This window comes from Lepus europaeus, chromosome 9 (assembly GCF_033115175.1).
Source record: "Lepus europaeus isolate LE1 chromosome 9, mLepTim1.pri, whole genome shotgun sequence".
Classification (NCBI taxonomy): Eukaryota; Metazoa; Chordata; class Mammalia; order Lagomorpha; family Leporidae; genus Lepus; species Lepus europaeus.
In genome coordinates, this window is record NC_084835.1 from 65,858,894 (window position 1) to 65,872,083 (window position 13,190).

The 13,190-nt window shown below is 42.0% G+C and overlaps 1 protein-coding gene across 3 annotated transcripts in view; it reads right to left on the reverse strand.

The window, feature by feature from the left end:
* SMCHD1 (structural maintenance of chromosomes flexible hinge domain containing 1) overlaps positions 1–13,190 on the reverse strand; it is a 168,198-nt gene that overhangs the window by 13,253 nt on the left and 141,755 nt on the right. For all 3 annotated transcript variants that reach the window (XM_062201421.1, XM_062201419.1, XM_062201420.1), the window contains exon 45: positions 10,415–10,586. In XM_062201421.1, coding sequence (XP_062057405.1) covers positions 10,415–10,586 — 172 coding nt within the window. The remainder of the gene's footprint in view (positions 1–10,414; positions 10,587–13,190) is intronic.

The window sequence follows — 13,190 nt, forward strand, 5'->3', positions numbered from 1 at the left end:
GATGTTTAAATTTTAATGTCTGATATTCATGTTTTCTACTTGCCTTCATGAATATTAAATGTTATTTTGTCACAGACATTCCCCAGATTGTAAATTCTATTTAAGCAATTAAAAAAAAATTTTTTTTTTCTGAGAGATTTATTTATTTGAAAGGTAGAATTACAGAGAAGGAGGAAGAGACAGTGGGAGAGATCTTCCATTTGCTGGTTCACTCCTGAGATGGCCACAATGGCAGAGGCTCGATCAGGAGCCAGGAGAATCCAAGTCTCCCACGTGGGTAGCAGGGGTCCAAACAAATGAGCCAACTCCACTGCTTTTCCCAGGCCACCAGCAGGGAGCTGGATTGGAAGTGGAGCAGCCAGGACTCGAACCAGTGCCCATATGGGATGCCAGGATTGCAGGCGAGGCCTTACCCACTACTCCACAACGCTGACCCTAAAGCAATGAACATTTTTAATGTTTTGCTTGAAAACTCATGTGTGTATTTGAAACTTTTTATTTGGGCATGCTTCCCAGAAGATCAATTATTCAGTCAAAGGACATGAATATTAAAAAAAAAGAAAAAAAAAAAAAAACTGAGCAAGGGGCCAGCAGTGTTGTGGCACAGTAAGTTAATCAGTGGCCTGCAATGCTGGTATTTTATATGGGAGCACTGGTTTGATTCCCATCTGCTCTGCTTCCAATCCAGCTCCCAACTAATACACCTGGGAAAAGATGGCCCAAGTACTTGGACACCTGCCCTGCTGTGAGAGAACTGGATGGAGCTTTGGGCTCCTGGCTTCAGCATGGACCAGTTTTGGCTGTTGCAGCCTTTGGGGAGTAAACCATCAGAAGGAAGCTCACTCTCTCCATCACTCTATCTTTAAAACAAATAAATCTAAAAAAAAAAAAAAAAAAAAGTAAAATTTTCTGATTATAAAAATGATAAAATGTCGAGGAACAACTTACTATTTTATTTCTTTTAGATTTTTTTTTTTGGTTCTACTTAATATCAGTGGTTGAACTCTTTAACACACAAATTATTCTTAGGTGTTTAAATTTAACTGAAAACTGAGTGAGAATAAGAGAGGGGGGCGATGTACAGTTCAGCACATGCTCACTCGGACTTACCCCTAATGGTAGAGCTAGAAACGAGCCAGGGGATTCCAATTCAATCCCATCAAGGTGGCATGTACCAATGCCGTCTTACTTATTAAAGTGATCAGTTTAAGTTCATAACTGATCAAAAAGATAGGATTAAGTGTCAAAGGGATTACAGAAATAAGACCAGTGTCTGCAAATAATTGATAGAATTGAAAAGGAGAGAATGATCCTACATTGGAAGCAGGATACACAGCAGACTCATACAAACAAACAAACATACAAACAAAAAACCTAAATGAAAGATCTCTGTGAGTGAGATCCCAGCAGAAAGAACGGGCCATCAAGGAAGGAAGTACCTTTCTCTGAAGGGAAGAGAGAACTTCCACTTTGACTATGACCTTGTCTAAATAAGATCAGAATTGGCAAACTCAAAAGGCTGCCATAGCTTTGGCAACTCATGACAAGAGCCTAGGGTGATTACTGACGTCATAAATTAAGGCCGGTGCTCACTAGGCTAATCCTCTGCCTTGCGGCGCCGGCACACCGGGTTCTAGTCCCGGTCGGGGGACCAGATTCTGTCCCGGTTGCCCCTCTTCCAGGCCAGCTCTCTGCTGTGGCCAGGGAGTGCAGTGGAGGATGGCCCAAGTCCTTGGGCCCTGCACCCCATGGGAGACCAGGAAAAGCACCTGGCTCCTGCCATCGGATCAGCGTGGTGCACCGGCTGCAGCGTGCCAACCACGGTGGCCATTGGAGGGTGAACCAACGGCAAAAGGAAGACCTTTGTCTCTGTCTCTCTCTCTCACTGTCCACTCTGCCTGTCAATAAATAAATAAATAAATAAATAAGAGTGTCAATTGTTAAACCAACAACAGGAGTCACTGTGCACTTACTCCCCATGTAGGATCTCTGACCTTAATGTGTTGTACTATGCGAATTAATGGTAAAACTACTACTCAAACAGTACTCTATACTTTGTGTGTCTTTGTGGGTGCAGTCTGTTGAAATCTTTACTTAGTATATACTAAGTTATGTTCTGTATATAAAGATAATTGAAAATGAATCGTGATGAAGAATGGGATGGGAGAGGGAGTGGGAGATGGGATGGTTGCAGGTGGGAGGGAGGTTATGGGGGGAAAAGCCACTATAATTCAAAAGTTGTACTTTGGAAATTTATATTTACATACTGTTGTAGATCTGGAAAAATATATGGAAAGGAGTAATGGAGAAGAAAATAGTCTCAATCACAGAATTAAAGAAAAACATTTTTCTTTCTACTTACTTTCAATATGCAAGTACACATGCACTGATCTGAACATGGGGAAACTATATAACCTTTAGGAGCCTCAATTTTCTCACTTGCAAAATGAAGACAACAGCAGTAAATGAGATCAATTGACAAGGTTAGCAATGTATCTGCTACACAGTAATCTCAAACATTAACCATTACTATCCTATTGAAAACTAGCTTGTTCATGTCATCTACCCATTATTCTATCGGCCTTTACATTTTCTTGATTTTAAAAGACTGTTTAAGAACTAAGTGGAGCCGGCGCCGCAGCTCAATAGGCTAATCCTCCGCCTTGCAGCACCCGCACACAGGGTTCTAGTCCTGGTAGGGGCACTGGATTCTGTCCCGGTTGCCCCTCTTCCAGGCCAGCTCTCTGCTGTGGCCCAGGAGTGCAGTGGAGGATGGCCCAAGTGCTTGGGCCCTGCACCCGCATGGGAGACCAGGAGAAGCACCTGGCTCCCGGCTTTGGATCAGCGCGATGTGCCGGCCGCAGTGCGCCGGTCACGGCGGCCATTGGAGGGTGAACCAACGGTAAAGGAAGACCTTTCTCTCTCTCTGTCCACTCTGCCAGTCAAAAAAAAGAACTAAGTGGAGTAGCTGGGACATGAATCACCATCCATACAGGATGCTGACATTGCAGGTGGTGGCTATAATCACTATGCCATGATAGCCCCACTTTTCCATCTTCTATGTTGCTTTAAAATTTTATATAAGCTGGACTAGTGCTGCGGTGTAGCAGGTAAAGCTGCCACCTGTGGCGCTGGCATTCCATTAGGTGCCAGTTCCAGCCTCAGCCACTCTACTTCCCATCCAGTTCCCTAATGCACCTGAAAAAGCTGCAGAAGATGGCCCAAGTGCTGGGGCCCCTGCACCCACTTAGGGGACCCAGAAGAAGCTCCTGGCTCCTGATTTTGGCCTAGCTCAGCACTGGTTGTTGCGGCCATAGGGGAAGTGAAACACTGGATGGAAGATCTCTAACTCTGCCTTTCAAATAAATAAAAAATAAATCTTTGGGGCTGGTGCTATGGCCCAGCAGGTTAACACCTTGGCCTGAAGCACCAACATCCCATATGGGTGCCAGTTCGAGACCTGGCTGCTCTACTTTCGACCCAGCTCCCTGCTATTATCTGGGAAAGCAGAAGATGGCCCAAGTCCTTGGGCCCCTGCACCTGCGTGGGAGACCCGGAAGAAGCTCCTGGCTTCAGACAGGCGCAGCTCTGGCTGTTGTGGCCAATTGGGGAGTGAACCATTGGATGGAAGACCTCTCTCTCTCTCTTTGCCTCTCCTCTGTGTAACTCTTTCAAATGAATAAATAAATCTTACCCCCCCCCCCAAAAAAAAAAAATCCTTTCTCTGCAAGGTAGGGACATGTATTTTATGGTTAGGGAAGATCTCCTGAAGATGTGACATAGTACAGAACTGGAAAGGAAAGAAACCATGTATATACCCAAGCAAAAACATTATAGGTAATGGAAGCACCCAAAAAGATTCTTTCCTTTTCAATACTAACTTCTCTTATTTCCTTTGTAATGGTGCCAAGAGCTTGCTAAATATGGATGAACAGTGTTAATTTTTCTTTTTCTGTGCTTCTTTTAGAGATCTGCTACTAGTGTTATAAGATACCCTTAGTAAACTCCATGCTTATCTACATTCTGCAACAATTTATATTCAAAATTCACTTTTCAAAAAAGCTTTTATTTATGTGAGAGGCAGAGTTATAGAGAGAGATGGAGACAAAGAGAGAGATCTTCCATCCACTGGTTCACTCCCTAAATGGCCTCAATGACAGGGGTGGGGCCAGGATTTTCATCTGGGTCTCCCACGTTGGGGCAGGGACCAAAGCACTTGGGCCATTCTCTGTCGCCTTCCCAGGCATAACACCAGGGAGCTGGATCAGAAGTGAAGCCGCAGGGACTCAAACAGCACCCTCATGGGATGCCGGAGCTTCAGGCTGTCGTGGTTTTAATCCACTGAGCTAGCCTCTTAATTCACTTCTAAAAAATCTATAGGATAGATTTAATTTTTGAACTCTTCTTCAAGTAATGGTCTACATAAATCCTCTACCTTATTTAAATCAATTTTGCTCATTTGCTATTTTCCATGACTTCGTCCTTTTCATTTGAAGGTAAACATATCTGTATTAAGAAACATGAGAAATGTCTGAAGTTAACACTCTGAGCCATCTCTCCTTCATGTTAGTTTCTGATCTAAAATCATAATCATGAACTATATAAAGTTTTTTTTTCAAATTGGTTGTTCTCATTTCTTTTCTTTTTCCATTATTATTTTTTAATTGATGTACAATACCTGTGCATTTGCATGAGGCAGAATGGCATTTTGATAAATTTATACAATGCTTAATCAAGTCAGGGCAATTAGCATTTCTATTACCTCAAACATTTATCATTTCTTTGCATTGAGAAATTAAAAATCTTTTCTTCTACCTATTTTGAAACATAAAATTTTTAACTATACTCACTCTAATGCACTAGAGAACACTAGAACTTAATTCCTCTTACCCATCGACATTTTTCTATCCAATAATCAACCTCTTTCTAGTGCTATGACTCTATTAGCTTTCCCACCTTCTAATCATCATAACTCTATTCTCAACTTCTATGAGATCAACTTTTATAGGGCCCATACTGGGAATAATTTTTCTTCTGTAAGTCATTTGAGATGAGAAATTAGCTTTTTCTCATTTAATAAATCATTAAGGTTGTAGATTTATATTCGGTGTCAGCTATCTTTTTTTATTTTTAATCAATCTTCATGTCTTTAAGCCCAATTTATAATGCTCTTATTCTCTTTATTTAATCTGTTTCAGCAAAACAGATTTTGCTTTTTCTCTTCAATGTTTACATTTCATCTTTGTTAATTCTTTAATTTTCCCTTGGACTTTTTTTTTTTTTTTTTTAAGATTTTATTTATTTGAGAAGTAGAGTTACAGACACAGGGAGAGACAGAGAGAAAGGTCTTCCATCTGTTGGTTCACTCCCAAATGGCTGCAGCGGCCAGAGATGAACCAATTGGAAGCCAGGAGCCAGGAACTTCCTCCGGGTCTCCTACGCAGGTGCAGAGGCCCAAGCACTTGGGCCATCTTCCACAACTTTCTCAGGCCATAGCAGAGAACTGGATTGGAAGAGGAGTGGGCAGGACTTGAACCAGCACCCATATGGGATGCTGGTGTGACAGGCGGAGGCTTAGTCTACTGTACCACAGTGCCAACCCCTACACAAGATCTTATTTTAGTAATCTTACTTTATAATATGTATTCACCTAATAATTTTTTCTTCCTGTATTATGATCTGGTTTTACTTATTTATTATTTTACTTATTTATTACTATTTATTATTACCTCATTTTCTTCTTGAAAAATTTATTTATTTGAAAGTCAGAGTTGCACAGAGAGAGGAAAAGACAGCAAGAGAGGGAGATCTTTCATTCACTGGTTTACTCCCCAGATGGCTGGGCTGGGCCAGGCCAAAACCAGGAATCAAAGAGCTTCTTCTGTATCTCCTGCATGGAGATCGAGTACTTGGGCTATCTTCCAGTGCTTTCGCAGGTATATTAGCAGGGAGCTGGATTGGAAGTGGAACAGCCAGGTCTTGAACTGGCACCCATATGGGATGTGGGCACTGCAGGCAGCGGCTTTACCTATTAAGTTACAATGCAGGCCCCTGACCTCATTTCCTTGTATCCAGCACTACAGTGAGAGATAATGTGTAGACTAATTATTTAGCAAACACTCTGCTTGGCATTGTGCTAGTGGTAGACAATTTCTGCAGTGGTGGCCCAGCTCAAAATTGCTTTTGTTGTGAGAACAGTCTTGATATACATAGAGAGGTAGGTTCCTCAGAGATGTTTGTTCTATTTGATTCTTACTAAGGCTGGCTGACTCAGGAAGGGATTTTTCAGTCCTAAGAGTGGTGGGATCTTAATCATATTAAAAGATGCGTTTCAGGGTAAAGGTACATGGAAATCAGGCTGCTGACATCCAGGTTTTTTTTAAAATCTTGGCTGTTTCCTTTGAATTTGTGATTTTCTTCACACTTTCTTCCAACAAAATCCTGTTGGTCTGAGGGATAGTTGTGATTGCTTACAACCAAAAGTACTTTATATGTATCATTACCTTAAATTGACTCTTTTAATGTGAATTCCTATTGTTAAATCATTAGTCTGTGCAGTGTATGGGAGTGTAACCTTTAAAGATATTCAGTAAGAGTAATTAACTGTTAAGTGCATCATTAGGCAAGTTCGTTGTATGTAATTTATACAAATTAAAACAGCCATGATGTTGATAAGCAATATAATCTTATGCAAATACTACTGTATATGCTGTCATCTGTTCTTGACTGAAATGTCATTACGTGGTGAATGACTAAAATTTTTTCTTCTCAAAGATCTTTAGACATTGCTTTACTGTTATATTGATATTTAGATTCCTAGGTAAACTTCCAGAAATTCTGTAAATATGTTATGCTTTAAAGTTGCACAGGGGGCTGGCATTGTGGCACAGCAGGTTTTAAAGCCCTGGCCTGTGGCGCCGTCATCCTGTGAGTGCTGGTTTGAGTCCTGGCTGCTCCACTTCTGAGCCAGCTCCCTGCCAATGCTTCTGTAAAAGCAGCAGAAGATGGCCCAAGTCTTTGGGCCCCTGCACCCATGTGGAAGACCTGGAAGAAGCTCCTGGCTCCTGACTTGGGATCAGATCAGCTCCGTTGCGCCATCTGGGGAGTGAACCAGTGGATGGAAGACCGCTCTCTCTCTCTGTCTCCACCTCTCTCTGCAACTCTGTCTTTCAAATAAATAAAATAAATCTTAAAAAAAAAAAAAAGCTGCACAGATAATTCTTTATGGTTTTCAAAATCACTGTCAAAAAATGTAGTGCTAGAGTGATTATAATTGAGGCTTCTATACTGATTCAATGCCCTGAATGACTTGTTTTCTCTGATTTCTTACCAGTTTAAGATGTTCATTACATGCAGAGATTATGTATGTGCTATCATCATAAACAGAAGTGTGAACCCTATTACCACCACCTTTATCAACTACTACTTTAAAAATCAGACTAGGGCTTGTGTTGTGATGTAGCAGGTAAAGCCACTGCCTGTGATTCCAATATCCCATATGGGCCCCAGTTCGAGTCCCAGCTGCCACACTTTCAATCCAGCTCCCCGCTAATGGCCTGAGAAAAGCCGCAGAAGTTGGTCCACGTACTCGGGCCCCTGCTACCCATGTGGGAGACTTGGAAGAAGCTCCTGGCCTCAACCTGGCCTAGCCTCGACTGTTGTAGCCATCTGGGGAACCAGTGGAAGAGCTCTCTGGTCTCTCTCTCCCTTTCTCTAACTCTTTCAAATAAATAACTCTGCCTGTCAAAAAAAAAAAAATACATATACATATACATATATATATATATATATATATATATATAATTTTTAAATGGCTGAGTCTAAGCCACTAACTAAAAACTGGAAACTATCCATATTCCTCAACAGTACAGTAAGTTATGTTTTATTTAAACAATGAAATATTATCCAGCAATAAAAATTAACAATTAAATACACAGTGTTAAGTGAACAAAGACAGAAACAAAAAAAAATATGCATCTGCATGATTCCGTTCACACAATGTACAAAAATGGGCAAAACTAATCTATGCTGTTTTAAAGTTATCCTTTGGGGTTGCAGTGTTAGACAGTGACTAGCAGTGAAATGATGACTTGTCTGTGGTACTGGTAATATTCTATTACTTAATTTAGCTACAGTGTTCATTTTGTGAAAATTTATCAATGTGATTGGTTATGGAATGTGCACTTTCCTATTATACTTCAACAAAGTTAAGAACAAAATGTGGTATATACATATAATGGAATATTATTCAGCCTTATAAAGGAAGTAAATTCTTGACACTACATGGGTAAATCTTGAGGACATTATGTCAAATGAAATTAGCCAGTCATAAAAGGAAAATTCTGTATGATTTCATTTATCTAATGTACCTACAGCAGTAATACTCAAAGAGAGAATGTAGAATGGTGACTACCAGGAGTGGGGGATAGAAAGATACTGTTTAATGGGTACAAAGTTTCAACCTCACAAAATGAAAAGAATTTTGGTGATAGGTTGTGTAAAAATGTGAATGTACTAAACACTACTGAAATGTACACTTAAAAACAGTAAAGGTGTGAGAACTTAACACAGAGGTTTGAAATGCTGCTTGAGACACCTGCAGCCCACACTGGAGTGCCTGGGTTTCAGTCCCAGCTCCACTTCTGATTCCAGATTCCTGCTATCTTGAACCCTGGGAGGCAACAGGTGATGGCTCAAGTAGTTGGAACTACTACCCATGTGGGAGACCTGGAATGAATTCTGGATTCTTGGCTTTAGCCTAGCCCAGCCATGGCTGTTGCAGGCATTTGAGGAGTAAACCAGTGAGTGGAAAAATCTGTCTCTGTCTCTCAAACAAAATGATGCGAAAAAGTTAAAACGATAAGTTTTATGTTATGTGTTTAACTAAAAGATAACAAAACTGCTGAGTGTTGAGAAAGTCAATAGACAAGTGTATTAATTAAAAATAAATAGGTTCTAAGGTAGTATTCTAAAGGGGACTTTCTGTTAAAGTAAATTACTTTGGAGCACAGAAGGGAGATAATTTTATAGGCTGATCAGAAGCAAGGGAAACAAGCCTTTAAAGAGAAAATGGTGGGAGGAGGGTCAGTGGCATTGTGGCACTTCAGGTAAGGCTACTACCTGTGACACCAGTATCCCATACATTTGCTGGTTTGAGTTCCAGCTGCTCTGCTTCTGATCCAGTTCCTTGCTGATGTGCCTGGGAAGGCAGCAGATGATGGCTCAAGTCCTTGGGCCACTGCACCCATGTGGGAGACCCAGAAGAAGCTCCTGGCTCCTGGCTTCAGACCAGTCCAGCTTCAGCCATTGTGCTCATTTGGGGAGTCAACCAGTGGATGGAAGACCTCTGTCTTTCCCTTAACTCTGACTTTAAAACAAAGCAAATCTTTTAAAAAAGGGAGGGGAGGAGGGCAATGTGGTATAGCAGGTTAAGCTGCTGCCTATAGTGCTGGAATCCCACATGGGTATGGGTTTGAGTCCTGGCTGCTCCACTTTGGATCCCAGCTCCCTGCTAATGTGCCTGGGAAAGCAGTGGAGGATGGCTCAATTCCTTGGGCCCCTGCACCCATGTGAGAGACTCAGAAGAAGCTCCTGGCTCCTGGCTTCAGTCTGGCCCCGCTCCATCTGTTGTGTCCATTTGGGGAGTGAAATAGTGGATAGAAGATTTCTCTTTCTCTGCCTCTAACCTCTCTAAAATGTCATCTTTCTTTCTTTCTTTCTTTTTTGTTTTTTTTAAGACTTACTTATTTATTTGAAAGTCAGAGTTACACAGAGAGAGAAGGAGAGGCAGAGAGAGAGAGAGAGAAGTCTTCCATCTGCTGTTTAACTCCCTAACTGGCTGCAACGGCCAGAGCTGCACCAATCCAAAGCCAGGAGCCAGGAACTTCTTCCTAGTCTCCCACATGGGTGCAGGGGCCAAAGGACTTGGGCCATCTTCTACTGCTTTCCCAGCCTATAGCAGAGAGCTGGATTGGAAGTAGAACAGTTGGGACTTGAACCAGCACTCATACGGAATGCCGGCACTGCAGGCGGACCCACTACACCAAAGCGCTAGACCCCATCTTTCAAATAAATAAATAAATCTTAAAAGAAAAAACAAAGGGAAAATTGGAGAGAAGGAATATTACATGTCATATACTTTCAAGAAAATTCTTAATTATATTTTAGATAGGTAAGAATTTCTAGATAAAGTAGCACAATTATCAGAGAAAATTATTTCAGAATTCAGAAGAATAAAAATATAAGGGAAAAACCTACTGTTAGTAACTATCTGATGTAAGAAAGCTGAAAGTACCTTACACATCATTTGTATTTTTTACTAGTTGATTTTTCATGCTAGAATTTCTATATAAACCCTTAAATAAAAGATTAAAGTCAAAAAAGAAATTGTTACTTAAATATTTATTCAATTTACCTATTTGTTCCCCTATGATTAGGCATTGTTTTGGTACTGGAGCTCCAAATACCATTCCCCGAAGTTTATCCATTGGAGGAGCTTTATTCTGAAGGCCTCCAAACTTTCCATTACTTCGAATTCGATCTCCATCTCTGGTCAGCAGTGTAGGACAATGTGTATTTTTAACAACCTATTGTAAATAAATGAATTTTAATTAGTAAGCAACTTATTTCAACTGCCCTAAGGGAAAAATCGTTTAAGGCTTCTGAGTTTAGAAGTGACATTTTTATAAAATTAATAAGCTAATGATGTGTAAGGTAAAGTGGAGGAGAAAATTCGGAGATGAATTAGATCAAATTCCAAGTGTTAGCTTAAACTAGAATAACAAATTCCAAAAGGAAAAAAATCAAAATTGATGGCTGAATTGATAAGAGGAAGGAACAGGGGGACAAGCCAGACAGCTCTGTGCTTCTGATACCCAAGGTGGTATTAAGGTAGCCATCACCAGCACAGTTTCCTCTGTTAGACAGGGGAAGGAAAAAGAGTTTGTCAAGAATTACATTCTTCAGAGAAGTCAGAATGAAAGAAAAACAATGGATTTATTATTTCAAGATCTCTAAGAATGTTTTTATAGGGACCAGCATAATAGGCTAAGCCTCAGCCCGCAGTGCCAGCATCCCATATGGGTGTTGGTTCATGTCCCAGATGCTCCACTACCTATCCAGCTCTCCACTATGGCCTAGGAAAGCAGTAAGATGGGCCAAGTGCTTGGGCCCCAGCAACCCTGTGGGAGACCTGGAAGAAGCTCCTAGCTCCTGGTTTCAGATTGGCTCAGCTACAGCCACTGTGGTCATTTGGGGAAAGAACCAGCGGATGGAGGACATTTCTGTCTTTCCTTCTCTTCATCTGTAACTCTACCTCTCAAATAAATAAAATCTTAAAAAAAAAAAAGAATGTTTTTATATAAAAGGTACAGGAAACATATATATTCAAAGTAAAACTTCATTGTCAACCAGAGATGTAGAATTCAAATGAAATATTTTCACTTTTTTTTTTTTTTTTTAAATTTTTGACAGGCAGAGTGGACAGTGAGAGAGAGACAGAGAGAAAGGTCTTCCTTTTGCCGTTGGTTCACCCTCCAATGGCCGCCGCAGTAGCGCGCTGCGGCCGGCGCACCGCGCTGATCCGATGGCAGGAGCCAGGTGCTTCTGGTCTCCCATGCGGGTGCAGGGCCCAAGCACTTGGGCCATTCTCCACTGCACTCCCAGGCCACAGCAGAGAGCTGGACTGAAGAGGGGCAACCAGGACAGAATACGGTGCCCCGACTGGGACTAGAACCTGGTGTGCCGGCGCTACAGGTGGAAGATTAGCCTATCGAGCTGCGGCGCCGGCCTTCACTACTTAACTTCTTAAAACACACAATGTTGAGGGAACTATGGACAAAAGGGCCCTTTTGTATTTCACTAATCTTGAATAGTCCTCAAAAAAAAAAATGTGCCAAGTGTTAAAATGTTTAATAATCTCCATGACCCAGCTTATTCCTCTTTTAAGAATTTGAAAACAAGGCTGGCGCCGTGGCTTAACAGGCTAATCCTCCACCTTGCGGCACTGGCACACCGGGTTCTAGTCCCGGTTGGGGCGCCGGATTCTATCCCAGCTGCCCCTGTTCCAGGCCAGCTCTCTGCTATGGCCTGGGAATGCAGTGGAGGATGGCCCAAGTGCTTGGGCCCTGCACCCGCATGGGAGACCAGGAGAAGCACCTGGCTCCTGCCTTCGGATCAGCGAGATGCGCCGGCCGCAGCGGCCACTGGAGGGTGAACCAACAGCAAAAAGGAAGACCTTTCTCTCTGTTTCTCTCTCTCTCACTATCCACTCTGCCTGTCAAAAAAAAGAAAAAAAGAATTTGAAAACATAACCACAGATGTGAATAACACCAGTGAAATACTGTTTTAATAAAAAAAAAAAAAAAAATTGGGGGCAGATGTTTAGCTTAGCAGTTCAGATGTCCACATCCCACAGTTGAATGCCTGGGCTCAATACCTGGCTCTGGCTCTTGATTCCAGCTTTGCACCAACACAACCTAGGAGGCAGTAGAAATAGCTCAAGTGATTGGGTTCCTACAACATGTGTGGGAGACCAGGACTGATCCTAGGCTTCCAGTTTTGGCTCCCCTGGCCATTGTGGGCATTGGGTTTCTCTCTCAGAGCGATTTTTTTTTTTTTAATTTTTATTTATTTATTTATTTATTTATTTATTTTTTTGACATGCAGAGTGGACAGTGAGAGAGAGACAGAGAGAAAGGTCTTCCTTTTGCCGTTGGTTCACCCTCCAATGGCCGCCGCGGTAGCGCGCTGCGGCCAGTGCACCGCGCTGATCCGATGGCAGGAGCCAGGTGCTTCTCCTGGTCTCCCATGCGGGTGCAGGGCCCAAGCACTTGGGCCATCCTCCACTGCACTCCCTGGCCACAGCAGAGAGCTGGCCTGGAAGAGGGGCAACCGGGACAGGATCGGTGCCCCGACCGGGACTAGAACCCGGTGTGCCGGCGCCGCAAGGCGGAGGATTAGCCTAGTGAGCCGCGGCGCTGGCCTTGAATTTTTTTTTTTAGCATTTAATAGTGAATCACTGTGTTTCATACACAAGTGTCATTTAATTAGAACCTTCTAGTTGCTATTGTATTTAATTCTTTCTTCAATGGTAAGCTTCTCATCTTTCCCAGAATCCATGTTATTATAACACTTTTTAAAAAAATTTTTATTTATTTAAAAAGTAGAGTGGGGAGGGGTGAAAGGAAGGA